The 21,390-nt window shown below is 46.2% G+C and overlaps 1 protein-coding gene across 2 annotated transcripts; it reads left to right on the plus strand.

Annotated features, from left to right (window-relative positions):
* The first annotated feature begins 2,260 nt into the window (after positions 1 to 2,260).
* Positions 2,261 to 13,057, plus strand: LOC140725792 (uncharacterized). Of its 2 annotated transcripts, none has more exons than XM_073041711.1 (2): positions 2,261 to 2,419; positions 11,226 to 13,057. In XM_073041711.1, exon 2 carries the CDS (start codon positions 11,246 to 11,248, stop codon positions 12,338 to 12,340), a length of 1,095 nt encoding a protein of 364 aa, XP_072897812.1. In that variant the 5' UTR covers positions 2,261 to 2,419; positions 11,226 to 11,245; the 3' UTR covers positions 12,341 to 13,057. The 2 variants fall into 2 exon arrangements, with proteins under 2 accessions (XP_072897812.1, XP_072897813.1); XM_073041712.1 differs by having other exon boundaries at positions 2,289 to 2,419; positions 11,229 to 13,057.
* The last annotated feature ends 8,333 nt before the right edge of the window (positions 13,058 to 21,390 follow it).

Here is a 21,390-nt window from a genome sequence, read left to right on the forward strand (position 1 = left end):
CTCCTATACTTTACGTTTCTGTGGTCTCATTGGCTTATTTTTGTAATGTATGTTTTGCACTGTACTGCAGCCACAAAACAACAAATCTTGCAGCATCTGTCAGTGATATTAAAACTGATATATGATTCTGAAAATTACTATTTTGCAGCAGGAGACCTTTACATTACATAAACAGAAGTTACCACAAGCATAAATGTACTTCTTTTGTGGCCAGACTGAGGCAGGTTTGATCAATGAACCAGTCTGTCATCCTCTGTAAGGAGTTTGCATGTTCTGACTGTATGGGTTTCCTCCAGTTTCCTCCCACAGTTCAAAGCCGTGCCAGTTACTACTTTAATTGGTCATTGTAAGTTGTCCTGTGATCAGGCTGGGGTTAAATCGATGGGCTAGGAGGTGTGACTCAATGGGCAGAAGGGCCTGTTCTGCTCTGTAGCTCTGAAAAAAATAACTAATTGATTATAGATGCTGAGTGAGGTCCACTAAACAGACTACATTGCCTTTTTAAACAACACACACAAAATGCTGGAACTCAGCAGGCCAGGCAGCATCTATGGAAAAGAGTACAGTCGACGTTTCAAGCCGAGACCCTTCAGGAGGACTGGAGAAAAAAAAGATGAGGAGCCAGAGTAAGAAAACGGGGGGTGGGGAGAGAGAATCACAAGGTGAAACCAGAAAGGTGGGAGGAGTGAAGTAAAGAGATGGGAAGCAGATTGGTGAAAGAGATACTGGGCTAGAGAAGGGGAAATCTGATAGGAGAGGACTGAAGGCCATGGAAGAAAAAGAGGAGCACCATAGGGAGATGACAGGCAGGTAAGGAGATAAGGTGAGAGAGGGAAATGGGAATGGGGAATGGTGAAGGGGGGTCATTACCAGACTGACCTTTACCTTGCTGAGCCCTGTTGACAACCGTCAGACACCTCCTCTTACTTACCCCTCAGACAAAACCCCACGAAGGAGCACCAGGCCGATGGCTCCCACACCATCATCAACCTTATTAACTCCGGGTATCTCCCATCCACCACCACCAACTTCATAGCTCCCTCAACCCATACCTAGGAAGTTCAAGAAATTGACATTCATGCCATCAGGTTGGAGACTACCCAGACGGAATATAAGGTGTTGCTCCTCCATCCTGAGTGTGGCCTCATCGTGGCAGTGGAGGAGGCCATGGATGGACATATCATGATGGGAATGGGAAGTGGAATTAAAAAGCATGGCCACTGGGAGATCCACTTGTTCTGATGGCTGGAGCTTAGGTGCTTGGTGAAACAGTCTCCCAATCACGCCGGGTCTCACCAATATACAGGAGGCCACACCAGGAACACCAGACACAGTTTATGACCCCAACAGACTCACAGGTGAAATATTGCCTCACCTGGAAGGACTGTTTGAGTCAAGGTTTGCAAATATAAACCCAGTGGGGCAGAAGCAATGGGTCTACCTGGACAGGCAGGTTTGTGGATCTTGGGTAGGGGGCAGAAACGGGAAGGGCTGGGTGAGGAACCTATGAGGTTGGTGGCAGAGGATGGGAGATCCCCAGAGTCAATAAGGTCAGTGATGGTGTGGGAGACAATGGCCTGGTGCCCCTTAGTAGGGTCCTTTTTAAGAGGCAGTGTCTGACAGTTGTCAGTGGGCCTCAGCAAGGTAGAGATCAGTCCAGTACTACCCCCACCCTTCACCATTCCTATTTCTCTCTTTCACCTTATCTCCTTACCTGCCTATCACCTCCCTCTGGTGTGTGGTGAACTAGATATACCTGTCTGACTGCTCCTGTGGCTCCTCCCACAGACCCTGCTGACTGCCCCTGTGGCTCCTCCCACAGACCCCTGTATAAAGGCGACTGTGGTCTGCTGCTCTCCCTCATTTTCCCAGGATGTAGTGTTGTTCTTCAGTCAATAAAAGCCGATATCTCACTTCCTAAGTCTCAGCGTGAGTTATTGATGGTGCATCATGGTGCTCCTCCCAGTTTTTTTTCTTCCATGGCCTACTGGCTTCTCTTATCAGATTTCCCCTTCTCCAGCCCTGTATCCTTCTTCATTCATCCTCCCTCTCTTTACTTCACCGCTCCCCTTGTGGTTCTTCCTCCCCCCTCCCCACTTTCTAATTCTGACTGATCTTTTTTTCTCTAGTCCTGAAGGGTCTCGTTCGGAAACATCGACCGTACTCTTTTCCACAGACGCTGCCTGGCCTGCTGATTTCCTCCAGCATTGTGTGTGTGTTGCTTGGATTTCCAGCATCTGCCGATTTTCTCTTGTTTGTCATTGCCCTTTTAAATTCTGGCGTTGATGCAGCAGGAGCGAGGCGGAGCCAGAGTCCAGAGGGTGGACATCGTGTAGGCAGCTGACAAACAGGAGTTAGAACCATCCGGTTTAACTCCAGAGCGGCCCGTTTCTGGATCTACACTGGGGATCTCATTCAGGTACGGAGCGGAATCCCGGGATCCGAGCGTTCTATGTTTTTACCCCGGCGCGGTGCTGAGTCGTACTTCCGGGTAACGTGCATAACATAAACTACAGCAGGGAAATGTTTCAGAAGGGAAAGGGTTCGCCTTATCCTCCCTCCTCCCCTCGATTCTGTCCTTCCCCCCCCCCCCCCACGTCCTGTTCCTCCTTCCCGCCCCCCACCCGCTCTGCCTACCCCCCCCCCCGCCTTCCCGATCTGCTTCCTTCCCCCTTCCCGTTCCGGCATATCCCCTGTATCTCTCTGTTCTCCCCCCTCCCCACCCTGCCTTTCCCCCTCCCTGCCTTTCCCCCTCCCGCTCTGCCTTCACCCCTCTCTGTCCGCAATGCCTCCCCCCACCCCCCGCCTTCCCGATCTGCTTCCTTCCCCTTTCCCGTTCCGGCATATCCCCTGTATCTCTCTGTTCTCCCCCCCTCCCCACCCTGCCTTTCCTCCCTCCCGTTCTGCCTTCACCCCTCTGTCCGCAATGCCTCCCCCCACCCCCCGCCTTCCCGATCTGCTTCCTTCCCCCCTCCCGTTCCGGCATATCCCCTGTATCTCTCTGTTCTCCCCCCCTCCCCACCCTGCCTTTCCCCCCTCCCGCTCTGGCATATGCCTTGTATCTCCCCTGTTCTCTCCCCCCCCCCCCCACCCCCGAATCCCGATCCTTTTGAAAAAAGTTGGTTTTCCTGGTGGCCAACTCTGTTAATTCCAAACCCAGTTCCATTTCTGTCATTTCTGTCTTTTGCCACGATGAGGCCGCTCTCAAGTTTGAGGAGCAACACCTGAAATTTTGTTTGGGTAGCTTCCAACCCGACATCAATTTCTCCAACTTGTGGTGATTGTTTTCCCTCCTCATGCCCTTTTCTACTTCCCACTCTGGCCATTTGCCTCTTCTCCTCACCTGCTTCTCACCTCCCCTGGTGCCCCTCCTCCTTCACTTTCTCCCATGGTCCACTCTCCTCTCCTCAAGATTCCTTCTTCTCCAGCCCTTTACCTTTTCCACCCATCGCCTCCCAGCTTCTCACCACCCCCCTTCCCCCACCCACCTGGCTTCACCTGTCACCTTCTTGCTTGTAGTTCTTCCCCTCCCCCACCTTATTTTGACCTTTCCTCCCTCCTTTCCAGTCCTCATGATGTGTCTCACCCTGATACATTGACTGTTTATTCACTTCCATTAATGCTGCCTGACCTGCTCTACTTCTCCAGCATTTTGTGTGTGTTGCTCTGGATTTCCAGCATCAGTACAATATCTTGCATTTAGAAGGTTTAGAAGAATCACCTGTTTTCAATCCATAATTCACAAAGTAGTTTTACCTCCAGCTGCACATCAGACAGGAAGGGGCCTGGAGCTCAGCACTGAATCAAGAGCCACAGTTCCCCACCAGCAACCTATTTATAAAGCAACAGGACTCCTGAAACCCTGGCTTCCTGCCCTGGTATTCCACTGCCCCAATGTCCAGTACTTTCACAGCCACGTCTATCATAAGACCATATGACATCATAGCAGAATTAGGCCATTTGGCCCATCAAGTCTCTGCCAGTCCATCGTGGCTGATTTATTATCCCTCTCAACCCCATTCTCCTGCCTTCTCTGACTAACCAAGAACATAGCAACCTCTGCTTTAAATATACCCAATGACTCGGCCTCCACAGCTGTTAGTGGCAATGAATTCCACAGATTCACCACACTCTGGCTAAAGAAATTCCTCCTCATCTCTGTTCTATAGGGACATCCCTCTATCCTGAGGCTGTGCTCTCTGATCGCAGACACTATTGGAAACATTCTCTCCACCTTCACTCTTTGTAGGCTTTTCCATATTCGATAGATTTCAGAGAGATCCCTCCACCCCCTCATTGTTTGAAACTCCAGTAAATACAGGCCCAGAGCCATCAAATGCTCCTCATAGGTTAACCCTTACAGTCTCAGAAAAATTCTCAGGAGTCTGCTCTGGACCCTCACCAATGCCAGCACATCTTTTCTTAGATAAGGGGCCCAAAGTTGTTCACAATACTCCATGTATGGTCTGACCAATGCATCATAAAGACTAAACATTGCATTCTTGCTTTTATATTCTATTCCTCTCAAAATGAATGCTGACATTGTATTTGCTTTCCTTACCACAACGTGTACAGTCACACATTGCAGAGTCTAAAGATTCACAACATCAAAACGCACAGTGAAATGTATCGTTGGCTTCAAATCAGATAGGTGAGGATTGTGCTGGCAATGGCCCGCGAATGTCAGTTCCATCATAGCGTGCAACTCATTAATCCTAACCCACACGCCTTTAGAATGTGAGAGCAAACCAGAGCATCCAGAGGAATAAAGGCCATTCTGCCCATCATGTCTGTACTAGTTTTAAACTGTTTAACCACAAGCTATAGACTCTAGAGAGATTAAGTGCTGTAATGCAAGACAGGATAGAGGAACAGAGAGTTTTGTCTGTGTATGAACTTGGCAGGGAAGGTTGAGAAGGGTCTTTATGAACAACCATTACTGACTAAAGGGAAAAAAGAGACTCCTGAGACCATGTCATTGGCTACAGGGGTGTTCTCTCGAACTCTAAACCTCACACTGCAGGTTTGTGCTCTGGATAGGGAACAGATGTTCATTCAGAGATGTTAGGCTTTGTGGAGTGTGCAGCCTACAACAGAGCAGCGGGCAGAGGACATACAGCATACAACAGTCCTCAATGCTGTTTCAATCTTTTTAAGCTACAAGATCAATCTAACCCTTCCATCCCGCAAGCTCTCCATTTTTCTCTCATCCATGTGCCCATCCAAGAGTTTCTTAAATGTCCCTAATGTAGCAGCCTCTACTGCGACCCTTGGCACACCCTCACCCTGTGTAAATAAGTAAATAAATTACCTCTGACATCCCCTCCTATACTTTCCTCCAATCACATTAAAACTGCCTTCTCTTATTAGCCATTTCTTTTCTTTCTTATACATTTCCCTGAATCAGGGCCGAGATTGTCAGTATAAAGAAGGGGTGCAGTGAGTCAGGGGCCAGAGGTGATGGGAGGACTGTGGAGGGGTGGAGGATGACAGTCAGGTCAAACTACGGAGGGGAGGGGTAGAGTTGGGAGGCAGAGTGGGGTTAAAAAGCTGTTACCATCAGGAAGGAGATACAGGAGCCTCAAGTCCCACACCACCAGCTTCAGGAATAGTTATTACCCCTCGAGCATCAGGCTTTTGAAACAGAGGGGATAACTTCACTCGCACCAATACTGAACTGATTCTACACCAATGGACTCACTTTTAAGGACACTAAAACTTGTATTCACAACAATTGTTGCTTATTTATATTTTTTATTAGTTCTGTATTTGTACAGTTTATGGTCTTTTGCACATTGGTTGTTTGTCCCTGTTGGTCATGTGTGGTTTTCCATTGATTGTATTGTGTTTCTTTCTATTTACTGTGAATGTCCTCAAGCAAATGAATCCCAGGGTACTTGTACATCTGGTGACACATGTATATGTACTTTGATAATAAAATTTGCTTTAAAAATTGAGTAGACAAGGGGTGAAGGTGGAGACAGCTGCTGGGAGGCAGAAAACATGGCCCTAATCCAGGCAAACGGATTCCTGTAGTCAGTAAGACCCAGTTTCTGTTCTGTACACAGTGACTCATTGTCATATGTGGAATGTGCTCTCTGAGAGACTGCTGGAAGCAGATTGGACAATGAATCAACTGCATTTCACACCACAACCTTTCAGTTCCACAATCACTTTTACCGACAGCAGCCTTTTTGATTTCCAGCTAATTCTCAATGTGCCCTGGACTTGTATCATGATGGGTGATGTCCAGGGACAAAGGCAACAATATTGTACATTTGGGAACTCCGGAATATAAAGGCCAAATGCTGGACACTTTTAAAAGGCCAGGCAGCCCCACGTAGAGCATAGGAACAGATCCTTTGGCCCATCTAGTCCATGCCAACCAGGATGCCCTATCTTAATCCTGTGCCATTTGTTGTCATTTGGCCAATAGCATTCTAACTCTTTCCAATCCATGTAATTGCTAATATTTCCAATCCAATCACAAACGAGAAAATCTGGAGATGCTGGATATCCAAGCAACACACACAAAATGTTGGAGGAACTCAGCAGGCTAGGCAACATCTATGGAAAAGAGTACAGTTGACATTTCAGGCTGAGACCGAGAAAAAGAGAGAAAATAAGATATTCTTCCATGTACCTGTCTCTAACCATCTAAATCGTCATGATTCATGTACCTGTTCATAATCTGTAAACCTTTTCCATCTGTGTACTATATCTGCCCATAAACTGTAAACCTTTCCAATCTGGGTACTTATCCCTAAATTCTAAATTGTTATAGAACCATAGAACACTACTGCACAGTACAGGCCCTTCAGCCCTCCATGTTGTGCTAACCCATATAATCCTTTTAAAAAAAGTACTAAACCCACACTACCCCATAACCCTCTATTTTTCTTTCATCCATGTGCCTCTATCAAGTCCCCTCTCATTCTTCTACGCTTCAAAGAGAAAAGTCCCAGTTCTGCTAATCTTGCTTCATACGATTTGTTCTCCAAACCAAGCAACATCCTGGTAAATCTCCTCTGCACCCTCTCCATAGCTTCCACATCCTTCCTATAATGAGGTGACCAGAATTGAACACAATACTCTTAAGTGCGGTCTCACCAGAGATATGTAGATTTGCAACATGACCTCTCTACTCTTGAACTCAATCCCCCTGTTAATGAAGCCTAGCATCCCATAGGCCTTCTTAACTACCCTATCAACCTGTGCAGTGACCTTAAGGAATGTATGGATTTGAACCCCAAGGTCCCTTTGTTCATCCACACTCTTAAGTAACTGACCATTAATCCTGTACTCAGTCTTCTGGTTTGTCCTTCCAAAATGCATCACCTCACACTTGTCCGGATTGAACTCCATCTGCCATTTTTCTGCCCAACTCTGCAGCCTGTCTATATCCTCTATAAGAGGTTTATATCCTCTTGTAACCTTTGACAACCTACAGCTCCATCCACAACTCCTCCAATCTTCGTGTCATCCGCAAACTTACTCACCCATCCTTCCGCCTCTACATCCAAGTCATTTATAAAAATCACAAATAGCAGGGGTCCCAGGACAGATCCCTGTGGCACTCCACTAGTCACCGAACTCCAGGCAGAATACTTTCCTTCCACAACTACCTCTGCTTTCTTCCTTTAAGCCAATTTTTTATCCAAACAGCCAAGGTTCCACTTATCCCATGCCTCATGACTTTCTGGATGAGTCTCTCGTGAGGGACCTTGTCAAATGCTTTGCTAAAGTCCATGTAGACCACATCCACTGCCCTACCCTCATCAATTTCTTTTGTTACGTCTTCAAAAAACTCAGTCAGGCTCATGAGGCACGATCTTCCCTTCACAAAGCCATGTTGACTATCCATGAGTAGACTGTACTTCTCCAAATGCTCGTAGATCCTATCCTTAAGAATCCTTTCCAGTAGTTTGCAGGCCACCGATGTAAGACTCACCGGTCTGTAGTTCTCAGGATTCTCCCTATTACCTTTTTTAAATAAGGGAACTACATTTGCCAATCTCCAGCCCTCTGGCACTTCCCCTGTAGCCACAGAGGATTCAAAGATCATGGCTAATGCTCCTGCGATCTTTTCTCTCAATTCCCACAACAACCTGGGGTGTATCATATCCGGCCCTGGGGATTTATCAATCTTAATGTTTTTAAGAAGATCCAGCACTACTTCTTCCTTAATCTCCACATTGTCCAGCACACAGGCCCGCTCTACTTCGACCTCATCCTGATCAAGATCCTTTTCACTTGTGAATACTGAAGCAAAGTATTCATTTAGGACCTCCCCAACCTCCTCTGCCTCCAGGTACATGTTGCCCTCTTTATCCTTTAACCTGCATTCTCGTCATCCTCCTGTTCTTCACATGCGCATAGAACGCCTTGGGGTTCTCCTTAATCCTACATGCCAAGGCCTTCTCATGCCCCCTTCGAGCTCCTCTAAGTCCTTTCTTTAGCTCCTTCCTGGCTACCCTATATTTCTCATAAGCCCCTCCTACTTCCTGCTTCTTATATCTAACATATGCTTCCTTTTTTCTCTTGACAAGTTGCCTCACGTGTTTCGTCAGTCACATTTCCCTTTTCCTACCATTTTTTCCTTGCCTCAGTGGGACAAACCTATCCCGAACCCAGCTCAAGTGGTCCCTAAACTTCTCCCACATTACTTCTGTGCTTTCCCCTTTGAACATTTGTTTCCAATCTACTCTCACTAGTTCCTGCCTCATCCCTTCAAAGTTAGCCCTTCCCCAATTAAGCACTTTACCATTTCGTCTAATTTTATCCCTTTCCATAGCTATGCTGAAGCTAAGGGAGTTGTGGTCAGTCTCACCAAAATGCTCCCCCACCAAGAGGTCTGTCACCTGACCAGGTTCATTACCCAGAACTAGATCCAGTATAGCCTCTCCTCTCGTCGGCTGGTCCACATACTGTGTCAGGAATCCTTCTTGAACACACCTGACAAATTCAGCCCCATCTATCCTCCTTGCAGTCAGGAGGTGCCAGTCAATATGAGGGAAGTTGAAATCACCCATAACTACTACCCTGTATTTCCTGCACCATTCTAAAATCTGCCTGTTTATCTGCTCCTCGGTGTCCCGAGGGCTATTTGGTGGCCTATAGACTACTCCCAGCACAGTGATTGATCCCTTCCTATTTCTGACTTCCACACAGATCGACTCCGTGGACACTCCCTCTGCAGCGTCCTCCCTTTCTATATCCATGATACTATCCCTGACCAGCAATCCCATTTCCCCTCCTTTTCTACCTCCCATCCTATTCCTTTTAAAACACCTGAACCCCGGGACCTGCATCATCCAATCCTGCCCTTCCTCCAACCAAGTTTCAGTAACAGCCACAACATCGTAGTTCCACGTACTAATCTATGCTCTAAGTTCATCCTCCTTGTTCCTAATACTCCTAGCACTGAAATAGACACATTTCAACCCCTTTAACTGTCTACAATTATCTTTTGTCCCCTGCCTGTCATTCCTCATCAACTCAGAACTCTTAGCATCTTGCCCTTGTCCTTCTACCTTAATCCCTGCACTCACATTCTGATTCCCACCCCCCTGTCAAACTAGTTTAAACCCTCCCCAACAGCTCTATCAAACCTGCCCGCCAGAATATTGGTCCCCCTGGGATTCAAGTGCAACCAGTCCTTTTTTGTACAGGTCACACCCGCCCCAAAAGAGGTCTCAATGATCCAGAAATCTGTATCCCTGACCCCTGCTCCATTCCCTCAGCCACGCATTTATCCTCCACCTCATTCTATTCCTATTCTCGCTGTCGCATGGCACAGGCAGTGATCCATGTATTTGCCAATAACTGTCTAAACTTGTCCAATCAATGCACCTGCACATAACTGTAGACTTTTCCAATCTGTGTATCTTACCATAATCTTCTCAAAGTTTCCAGTCCATGTACCTGCCCATAACCTGTAAACCTTTCCAATCCATGTATCTGCCCATAATCTTCTAAATCTTTCCCATCTGTGTACCTGTCCATAACCTGCAAACCTTCCCAATCCGTAACAATTGAACTCTTTGCTCTGTCTGCATTTGTACCCAGTCATTGGCTTGGCCTTCCTTCCATTCATGTTACACCCATCATCTACTTGTAAACCAGCTGGTTCATCCTCAGCTTGATCATACTGGTTCCCATTCCTCTGCCATATTAGTTCAAAACACCCCCAACAGCTCTAGTAAACCTGTCTGCAAAAATATCAATCCCTCTCAGATTCAACTGCAACCCTTCCCTTTTGCACAGGTCCCAATTCCCTTATACTTTATCAATGACAGGATTCTGAATAGTGTGACGGCACAAAAGGATCTTGGACGCCACATCCATAGATCCTGCAAAGTTGCTGCACAAGTTAATATGCTGGTTAAGAAAGCATATTGTGTGTTGGTCTTCAGTAGTCAGACAATGAGTTTGAGAGCTGTGAGGTAACGTTGTAGCTCATAAAGCTCTGGTTAGACCATATGAGGAGTAAGATGCTCAGTTCTGGTTGCCTCGTGGGAAGAATGTGCAAGTTTTAGAGGGGGTGCGGAGGATATTTACCAGTGCACTGCTGGTGGGTGAATGGAACCAGCAGTGGTGGTAGAGGCTAATGCCTCAAAAAAGTAGCATTCATCATTACGGACCCCCATCATCCAGGAATGCCCCCTTCGCATTGCTACCATCAGGGATGAGAGCGCACACTGCGTGCTTTAGGAACAGCTTCTTCCCCTTTGACATCAGATTTCTGAAAGACAATGAACCCATGTACACTAACTCAATTTTATTTTGCTCCCTCAATTTTTTTTTCTATTTTGAAGATACATTTCGTATTGTAATTTATAGATTTTTAATGATGTGCCATAAATTACTGCTGCCATAGAACAATATATTTCATGGCATATGCCAGTGATATTAAACCTGATTCTGAATTATTAGGGACACTTAAGAGACTCTTGGATAAGCACATGGATGAGAGAAAAATGGAGGGTTATGTGGGAGGGAAGGGTTAGATTGATCTGAAAGTAGGGTTGGCACGACATCATGGGCCAAAGGGCCTGTGCCACACTGTGCTATACAGTTCTATGTTGAATGCTTTAATCTCATGCTCCCCATTCTCCAGGACATGTCGCTGCTCTCTCTGCACAAATGTTCTTGCTGCATGTTGTGTTGCCTTCTTTCACTGTCCCCATTTTTGTTGTTTTTTAATTGATTTTTGTTGTTGGCAGAAGTTGGCATAATTTCCCAAATGGCTGCAAATCCTTCCAAGAGCCAGCGGAAGTCTGGAGGCACCCCGAAGCAATGTGAGCCTCAGCAGGGAGCACTGCCTCCCCTCCATGAAGCAGCTGGCCCCAAAATCTCCGGATCCAGGACCCAGGCTGCAGGGGCCCCATCTACACGGCGTGGAACCACCAAGCCACTGAGTGCGGGAAGTCCCCCGCACCCCCACACCGGCCCTAGTTCCCCCGGAGGACAGAAATCTACCTGTTCTAACAGCAGGGAAACAAGGAGACAGAGCCGGAGTGCTCCATCGCCCAGCGAGAGAGCCAGCACCAATCCTCAGGCAGTGGGCAAACCCTCCGAGCCTGCCGGGCGGCTTGGCCGGAGGACTGGCCCCAGCCCACAGAAGATCGACAGGCAGAGGGCGGCAGAAATCGAGCGGGACACCTGCGGGCAAAGGGAGAACCCCGAGTGGTTCAAGTGGCGCAGCAACCGCATCACGGCCTCAGTTGCCCACAAAATCTCCCACTGCAAGTTTGTGAATGGCAAGAGTAGTGAGGTCCCGCAATCCTACCTGAAGCCGATCCTGGGACAGGGATCCAGTGTGATGACCCCAGCCATGAAATGGGGCATCAACCATGAGCCAGATGCCGTCAAGAAGTACGAGGGGCTCAAGTCGAAGGACCTGCAGAGGGAGGTGGAGGTGCGTCCCTGCGGCCTGTTCATTGACCCGGCCAAGAACTGGCTGGCAGCCAGTCCCGACGGGATAGTGGTCGACAAGAAGACCCAGAAAGTTGTGGGCCTGCTGGAAGTGAAATGCCCCTACAAACACCGGAAGCACAGCATCAACAAGGCTTGTGAAGACAAGGATTTCTGCCTGGAGAACAAGGACAAGCTGAAGAAGAACCACCCGTACTTCACCCAGGTCCAGTGCCAAATGGCCGTCACAGGCATCAACAAGGCTGACTTTGTGGTCTATACTGAGCAGGACATCGCTGTTGTCCCCGTGGAGTTCAATGGAAAGTTCTGGAAGGAAACTGTGGAGAAGCTGGAAGATTTTTACACCAGAGCCGTCTTGCCAGAAATCCAGCAGGAAAATCCAGTCTTGGCAAGGGAAGAGTAATTCTGGGGAAAACTACCAGGGTCACACCATACATCTTCCTGATGATCAGACCTTTGGGACGGTTCTTTAAAAAAAAGTTCTGAAGCTAAAGTAACACAAACTTCTTGAACCAGGAATGGAACTGCTTCTCTCTCTGCAGATGCTGCCTGACCTATATTCAAAATGCTAGAGGAATTCAGTAGGTCATGAACATTGATTTCTCTAACCTGATCATTTCTGCTGACTCCTGTCTTTTTCCGTTCCCCATTCTGGCCCTCCTCTTAGTCCTTCTCTTCTCGCCTGCCCATCATCTCCTTTCGGTCCCCTTTTTCCCTTCCTTACAGGGTCCTCTCTCCTCTCTTCTCAGATTCCTTCTTTTCCAGCCCTTTACCTTCCAGCTTCTCACTTCATTCCCTGACCCACCCATTTTCCCCCTCACCTGGTCTCTGCCAACTTGTGCCTCATCCCTTCCTCCCCACCTTTTTCTTCTGCCTTCTTCCCTCTTCCTTTCCAGTCCTGGTGAAAGATCACAGCCTGAAACACTGACTGTTTATTCCTCTCCATAGATGCCACCTGACCTGCAGGGTTCCTCCAGCATTTTGTGTGTGTTGCTCTGAATTTCTAGCATCTACAGAATTTCTTGTGTTTATGATTTACTGTTTGGCCTGCTGAGTAATTCCAGCTTTCTTGGGATTCATGTAAATGTATGCTGTTCTAAATTAAAAAATTGCTCAGTAATATTGAAGAGTTATACTTTCCTTAGCTGCAGTGATAGTCTCTACTGCAGAACCCACTATATGGCATAGAGGTTACAACAGTAACAGGCTTGTGTCAGACACAGAGGCCAGCAAGGGATGGTAGGTAGTGAATCACTGTGAGGTTTTCTGTTACGACAGCCTTAACTCAGTAAACAGAATTACCCTGTGGTCAGAATCACCAGAGAGACACTGAAGCTGATGATATACAAGTCTTTATTCAGCACAACGAGCAGGCATCATTCTGGAGACACTCCCAGTAGAGGCTCACTAACCCAAAGGTTAATTTTTATACATTTAAGATCAACAGTAACAGTGGGTGATTCAATACAATCTTGGTAATTACAATTACATTGTTTACTTCAATACCTTGGGTTGAGAATGCTTCCTTTGAATTACATGTCTACAGTGAGGCATCTCTGGATATTCAAACATCTTTGTCACAAAGTAATCCATATAAAAAGACTCAAAGCTTCTGTGGACAGAAATCCCAGACGCCCAGCTGAACGTTGTTAGGACTGTCTCTGAGTACACAAACTACTACTGTTTGTCTATAGCTCTGAATATATTTGAGATGCTGAGTAATAACATCCGTTTTGCAGTGGCAGAGGCACTTAACCAAGAAATAACTGAGGCTTGTAAGAACAGATCAGCAGTTGTCATGGGGGATTCTAACTTACACATAGATGGAGTGAATCAGGTTAGTCAAGGAAGTCTTGAGGAAGATTTCGTAGAATGTATCCGTGATGGCTTTCTTGAGCAGCATGTTAGTGAACCTACAAGGAAAAATACCATCTGAGATCTAGTCCTGTGCAGTGAGACAGGTAGGATTAACAATCTTGTAGTCAGGGATCCTCTTGGAAAGAGTGATCGTAGTATGATTGAATTTCACATTCAGATGGAGGATGAAATATATCTCAAACTAGTGTATTATGCTTGAACAAGGGAAACTAGAATAGGATGAGGGAGAAGTTGGCTAATGTGGATTGGTAGGATAGTTGAGGAACACTGGAATACTTTCAAAGAGATTTTTCACAGTGCTCAACAAAAGTATCTTCCAGTCAAAAGTAAGGACAGTAAGGGTGGGGGGAGCCAATCTTGGGTAACTAAGGGAATAAAAGATAGTATCAAATTAAAATCTCATGTGTACAAAGTTGCAAAGAATAGTGGGAGACTGGAGGATTGGGAAAACTTTAACAAGCAACAGGGAACAACTAAACAAGAAATAAGGAAAGGGAAGATAGAGTATGAAAGTAAATTAGCACAAAATATAAAAACAGATAGCAAAAGTTTTTATAAATATATAAAGTGGAAGAGGATGGCTAAAGTCAACATAGGTCCCTTGGAAGACAATAAGGGGAAATTGATATTGGGTGATAAGGAAATGGCTGAGGCATTGAATGACTATTTTGTATCGGTCTTCATGGTGGAGGACACGTCGAATATGCCAAAGAAGGATGTTATGGAAGAAATGGGAGGTGTGAACCTCGATAAATTCGCTGTCACTAAAGAGGTAGTGATCAGCAAACTAGAGGGCCTGAGGTAAGTAAGATGCCTTGTGCAGGAAGGCACAGAGTCGACTGTACTTCCTTAGAAGGTTGGCGTCATTCAATGTCTGCAGTGAGATGCTGATGATGTTCTATAGGTCAGTTGTTGAGAGCGCCCTCTTCTTTGTGGTGGCGTGTTGGGGAGGAAGCATTAAGAAGAAGGACGCCTCACGTCTTAATAAGCTGATAAGGAAGGCGGGCTCTGTCGTGGGCAAAGTACTGGAGAGTTTAACATCGGTAGCTGAGCGAAGGGCGCTGAGTAGGCTACGGTCAATTATGGAAAACCCTGAACATCCTCTACATAGCACCATCCAGAGACAGAGAAGCAGTTTCAGCGACAGGTTACTGTCGATGCAATGCTCCTCAGACAGGATGAAGAGGTCAATACTCCCCAATGCCATTAGGCTTTACAATTCAACTGCCAGGACTTAAGAACTTTTTTTTTTTTTTTTTTTTTTTTTAAGCTATTATTAATGCTTTTTGAGTTAGTGATTTAGATGCATATCATATTATTACTGAGTTAAGTATTGTATGTAAGGAGTTTTTGCTACAACAAGTGTATGGGACATTGGAAAAAATGTTGAATTTCCCCATGGGGATGAATAAAGTATCTATCTATCTATCTATCTATCTATCTATCTAAGTCCCCTGGTCATGATGGGATGCATCGCAGGGTGCTGAAGGAATTGGCGGAGGTTATAGTAAACGAGTTGGTAATCATTGATCAAAACTCTGTAAACCCTGGGCAGGTCCCGGTGGATTGGAGGACAGCAAATGTCATGCCACTTTTTAAAAAAGGATGTAGGCAAAAGATGGGTAACTATAGGCCAGTTAGCTTAACATCTGTAGTCAGGAAAATGCTTGAAGCTGTCATTAAGGATGAAATAGTGAAACATTTAGAAAGGAGTGATTCCATCAGACAGAATCCATGGATTCAGAAAAGGCAGGTCCTGTTTGACAAACTGACTGGAGTTCTCTGAGGACAAAATTAGTGCAGTGGATAGAGGGGAACAGGTAGATGTTGTATACTTGGATTTCCAGAAGGCGTTCAATAAGGAGCCACACAAGAGACTTATAAATAAGATATGGATGCATGGAGTCGGAGGAAGTGTATTGGCATGGATAGTGGATTGGTTAACCGATAGAAGGCAGAGAGTTGGTATAAATGGGTGTTTCTCTAGTTGACAGTCAGTGGTGAGTGGGGTGCCATAGGGGTTGGTGCTGGGCCTGCAGCTGTTTACCATTTACATTGATGATTTGGAAGAGGGGACTGAGTGTAGCGTAGCAAAATTTGCTGATGACATTAAACTGAGTGGAAAAGCAAATTGTACAGAGGATGTGGAGAGTCTGCAGAGGGATATAGGTAGGTTAAGTGAGTGGGCCAAGGTCTGGCAGATGGAATACAACATTGGTAAATGCGAGATCATCCACTTTGTAAGGAATAATAGAGCAGCAAATTACTATTTAAATGGTGAAAGATTGGAGCATGCTGTTGTGCAGAGGGAATTGAGAGTGCTTGTTCATGAATCGTAAAATGTTGGCTTGCAGGTTATTAAGAAGGCAAATGGATTGTTGGCCTTCATTGCTAGAGGGATTGAATTCAAGAGCAGGGAGGTCATGCTGCAACTAAACAGGGTACTGGTGAGGCCGCACCTGGAGTACTGTGTGCAGTTCTGGTCTCCATATTTCAGGAAGGATATACTGGCTTTGGAGGCAGTGCAGAAGAGGTTCACCAGGTTGATTCCAGGGATGAAGAGTCGCCTGGGTCTATACTCTCTGGAGTTCAGAAGAATGAGAGGGGATCTTACTCAAAATTTTGGAAGGGATAGATAAGATAGAAGTAGGAAAGTTGTTTCCATTGGTAGGTGAGACTAGAACTAGGGGACATTGCCTCAAGATTCAGGGGAGAAGATTTAGGATGGAGACGAGGAGAAACTGTTTTTCCCAGAGAGTGGTGAATCTGTGGAATTCTCTACCCAGGGAAGCATTTGAGGCTCCTTCACTAAATATATTTAAGAAACAGTTAGATAGATTTTTACATAGCAATGGAATTAAGGGTTATGGAGATAAGGCAAGTAGATGGAGCTGAGTTTACGGACAGATCAGCCATGATCTTATTGAGACAGGTCAGGCTTGATGGGCCGAATGGCCTGCCCTGCTCCTATTTCTTATGCTCTCATGAGACAGGCTGAATGGCATTTTTCTGTTCTGTCCTGGTCCTTGACTCTCAGAGGTTAAGGGTGAAATGTGAGATATTTAAGGGGAATTTCATTGAGAGGGTGGTGCGATTGTGAAACCAGTGGCAGTGGGCTCGATTGAACGTTCAAGAGACATCTGGATAAGTACATGGATGGGAGGGGTATGGAGGGCTATGGTCCGGGTGTAGGGTTGATAAGACTATTGCAGAATAACAACATGGCACGGACTAGATGGGCTGAAGGGCATGTTTCTGTCTTGTAACACTCTATGACTCTACAACTGGTCACAGGCTCGGTGGAAGACTGCCTGTCCTGGGCTTGGAGGCCTGTCTGGGTCAGCAGGAGTGTGTGGGAAAGGGCCTTGACTTGCTTTTGCAACACACACAGATGAGTATCACGTTTAATGAGCCCTGTGTGTGTCCTGAGAAAGGGTCTCGTCCTGAAACATCGACTGTTGACTCTTCTACATAGATGCTGCCTGACATGCTAAGTTCCTCCAGTGTGTGTTGCTCTGGATTTCCAACACCTGCAGATTTTCTAGTGTTTGTTGTCTTGCTATTGTCTTGTTGTGTTGTTTTCTGAACATGGTACATTGCTGCGGGAATCTGTGGTGACACTTTCGCCCCCGACCCCCTCCAGCCCATCCTTGTTAACTCTAACGATGCATTCACTGTTCCTATGATGAATCTGTAATTCTCATATCTGCACTGATCACAGAAATTAGTCACTTGCAGTCAGATCCATGGCTGCCCTCATGTGGTGGAATGGGATATTACATGCAATATGGTTGGAAGAATTCAAAGGCTTCGTCCCCGCGAAGGAGACTAGAACCATTCCCCATCCCACCCCAATCTACTGAATTTGAATCCAGATCAGGTTTAATCAGGCACGTGTCCTGAGTTTTTTGTTTGAAGCAGCAGTATATTGCAATACCTAATAAGAAATATTTATAAAAGTTAAATTTTAAAAGTAGCGCAAAAAGAGAGGATATAATAGTAAGGAAGTGTACGTGGGTTCATTGTCCATCCAGACATCTGATGTAGAGGTAAATAAGCTGTTCCTGAAAAATTGAGTGTGTCTTCAAGTTCCTGTCCCACTTCCTTGATGGTAGCAATGAGAAGAGGGCATGTCCTGGGTGATGGAGGTCCTTAATGATGGATGCTGCCTTTTTGAGGCATCATCTTTTGAAGATAGCCTCAATGCTGGGAAGCTGGTGCCCTTGGTGGAGCTGGCCGAGTTTACAACTTTCTGCAGCTTGTTTCGATCCTATGCAGTGGCCCCTGCATACCAGATGGATATGCAACCAGTTAGAATGCTCTCCGTGGTACATCTGTTAAAAAAAATGTATCTTTGATGAGATGTCAAGTCTACTCAAAGTCCTAATGTAGCCACTGTCATGCCTTCTGTGTAATTTCATCAGTATGTTGGGCCCAGGATAATCTTCAGCGATGATGACATTCTAGAACTTGAACCTGCTCACCCTTTGCAATGCTGATCCCTCAATGAGGACTGGTGTGTGTTCCCTAGATTTCCCCTTCCTGACCCTGAGGCACATACTGAACCGCTTCTTGGCAGAAACACAGAACTCAACATACACAGCTAGGATTGTGATTAGATTTGACTGTGATCAGGCAGCACAAAAGCATAGTGATTGCCATAATGCTATTACTGCGACCTGGGTTCAGTTCCACCGCTGTCTGTGAGGAGTTTGTACAGTACATTCTCTCTGTGACCTCCTGAGTTTCCTCTGCTCTGAATTCATTCCACAGGCCAAAGACATATGGGTCATTAGGTTAATTGTTCAGATACAACACACACACACACACACAATGAACTCAGCAGGTCAGGCAGCATTGATAGATGTTGCATTTTGGGTAGTCGACATTTTGGACTGAGACCCTTCATCAAGAGTGGAAAGGAAGATGCCAGATTAAGAAGGCTGAGTAAGGGGAAGAAGGTGATAGGTGAAGCCAGGTGGATGGGGACTAAGTAAGAAGCTGGGAGGTGATGGGTGGAAAAGGTAAAGGGCTGGAGAAGGAGAAGTCTGATAGGAGAGGAGAGTGGACCATGGGAGGAAGGAAACTGGGGGGCAAACCAGAGGTAGGTGATAGGTGAGGAGGAGTGTGATCAAGAAACCGTTGCAGCAGGAAGGGGAGGAGCGAAGGGCTCATGAGGTAATTGGCAGGGACAAATAAAAGGACAGGTAACTGAAGATAGCAGCCAGTGGTGTGAGTGGCTCAGGGTGTAAGTGAAGCTTCGAGGCTTTGGCTCGAAAGGCTTTGGCGAGCAGAGGCTGAGGACGAGCTTTCTCCAAGTGAGGTAAGGCCGGGTAAGTTCCTTTAATTAATTTAATTAGCTTAGGAGTAGGTAATGGAGGCAGCAGTTAGTGCTGTCGAGTGTTCTGTATGCAGGATGGGGCAAGTCAGGGACAGCACAATTGTCCCTGATGACTACACCTGTAAAAGGTGCATCCAGCTGCAGCTCCTGACAAACCAAGTCAGGGAACTGGAGCTGGAGCTGGATGAACTTCGGATCATTTGGGAGGCAGAGGCAGAAATAGACAGGAGTTTCAGGGAGGTAGTCACCCCTAAGAGTCAGAAGGCAGGTAGCTGGGTGACTGTCAGGAGAGGAAAGGGGAACAGACAGGAGGAGCAGAGCACCCTGTGGCCGTTCCCATCAACAATAAGTATACCGTTTTGGATACTGTTGGTGGGAACGACCTACCAGGGACAAATTTTGTGGTCACGTCTCTGGCACCGAAACTGGACTCTCAGCTCAAAAAGGAAGGAGGGAAAAGAGGAGAGCAATAGTGATAGGGGATTTGATAGGGAGACAGATAAGAGGTTCTGTGCGATTGATCGAGAATCCCGGATGGTCTGTTGCCTCCCTGGTGCCAGGGTCCGCGATATCTCGGGTCGAATTCTCAGTATTCTCAGGATGGAGGGTGAGCAGTTAGATGTCGTGGTCCATGTAGGGACCAATGACGTGGGCAGGAAGAAGGAGAAGGCCCTGCAAAGAGAGTTTAGGGAGTTAGGTGCAAAGTTGAAGGACAGGACCTCCAGGGTGGCAATCTCAGGATTGCTACCAGAGCCACGTGCTAGTGAGGCTAGAAATAGGAAGATAATGCAGCTAAATACGTGGCTAAGGAGTTGGTGCAGGAGGGAGGGCTTCATGTTTCTGGACAATTGGGCTTTGTTCCAGGGAAGGTGGGACCTGTTCTGATGGGACGGTTTGCACCCGAACTGGAAGGGGGACTAACATCCTTGCGGGAAGGTTAGCTAGAGCTGCTCTAGGGGTTTAAACAAGATTTGCAGGGGGAGGGGAACCAGAGTGTTAGAGCAGATGGTGAGATGGAGGAGGATAAAGGTCATGCGAGGACTGCTTGTGTGGACAGAAATCAAAGGTTTGTTTGTGATAGAAATGTTCTCAGGTACCAAACTGAAGAGACTGGGGAAGAGGCGTCTGGCTCTCAAATAGAGAAAGATAGGAGAAGTAGTAAAATGGATTCAGCAGTGGCTGGATGAAAGATGCCAGAGAGTAGTGGTGGATAACTGTTTGTCAGATTGGAGGCCGGTGACTAGTGGTGTGCCTCAGGGATCTGTACTGGGTCCAATGTTTTTTGTCATATACATTAATGATCTGGATGATGGGGTGGTAAATTGGATTAGTAAGTATGCAGATGATACTAAGGTAGGTGGCGTTGTGGATAATTAAGAAGGTTTTCAAAGTTTGCAGAGAGATTTAGGCCAGTTAGAAGAGTGGGCTGAGCGATGGCAGATGGAGTTTAATGCTGATAAGTGTGAGGTGCTACATTTTGGTAGGAATAATCCAAATAGGACATACATGGTAAATGGTAGGGCATTGAAGAATGCAGTAGAACAGAGTGATCTAGGAATAATGGTGCATAGTTCCCTGAAGGTGGAATCTCATGTGGATAGGGTGGTGAAGAAAGCTTTTGGTATGCTGGCCTTTATAAATCAGAGCATTGAGTATAAGAGTTGGGATGTAATGTTAAAATTGTACAAGGCATTGGTAAGGCCAAATTTGGAGTATTGTGTACAGTTCTGGTCACCGACTTATAGGAAAGCTGTCAAAAAAATAGAGAGAGTACAGAGAAGATTCACTAGAATGTTACCTGGGTTTCAGCACCTAAGTTACAGGGAAAGATTGAACAAGTTAGGTCTTTATTCTTTGAAGCATAGAAGGTTGAGGGGGGACTTGATAGAGGTATTTAAAATTATGAGGGGGACAGATAGAGTTGACGTGGATAGGCTTTTTCCATTGAGAGTATGGGAGATTCAAACAAGAGGACATGAGTTGAGAGTTAAGGGGCATAAGTTTAAGGGTAACACGAGGGGGAATTTCTTTACTCAGAGAGTGGTAGCTGTGTGGAACGAGCTTCCAGTAGAAGTGGTAGAGGCAGGTTCGGTATTGTCATTTAAAGCAAAATTGGATAGGTATATGGACAGGAAAGGAATGGAGGGTTATGGGCTGAGTGCGGGTCAGTGGGATTAGGTGAGTGTAAGCGTTCGGCATGGACTAGAAGGGCCGAGATGGCCTGTTTCCGTGCT

This window comes from Hemitrygon akajei, chromosome 3 (genome assembly GCF_048418815.1).
Source record: "Hemitrygon akajei chromosome 3, sHemAka1.3, whole genome shotgun sequence".
NCBI lineage: Eukaryota > Metazoa > Chordata > Chondrichthyes > Myliobatiformes > Dasyatidae > Hemitrygon > Hemitrygon akajei.

Excerpts from the sequence above, each read along its gene's own strand:
- LOC140725792 (XM_073041711.1), top strand. The coding sequence starts at position 11,246 with ATGGCTGCAAATCCTTCCAAGAGCCAGCGGAAGTCTGGAGGCACCCCG.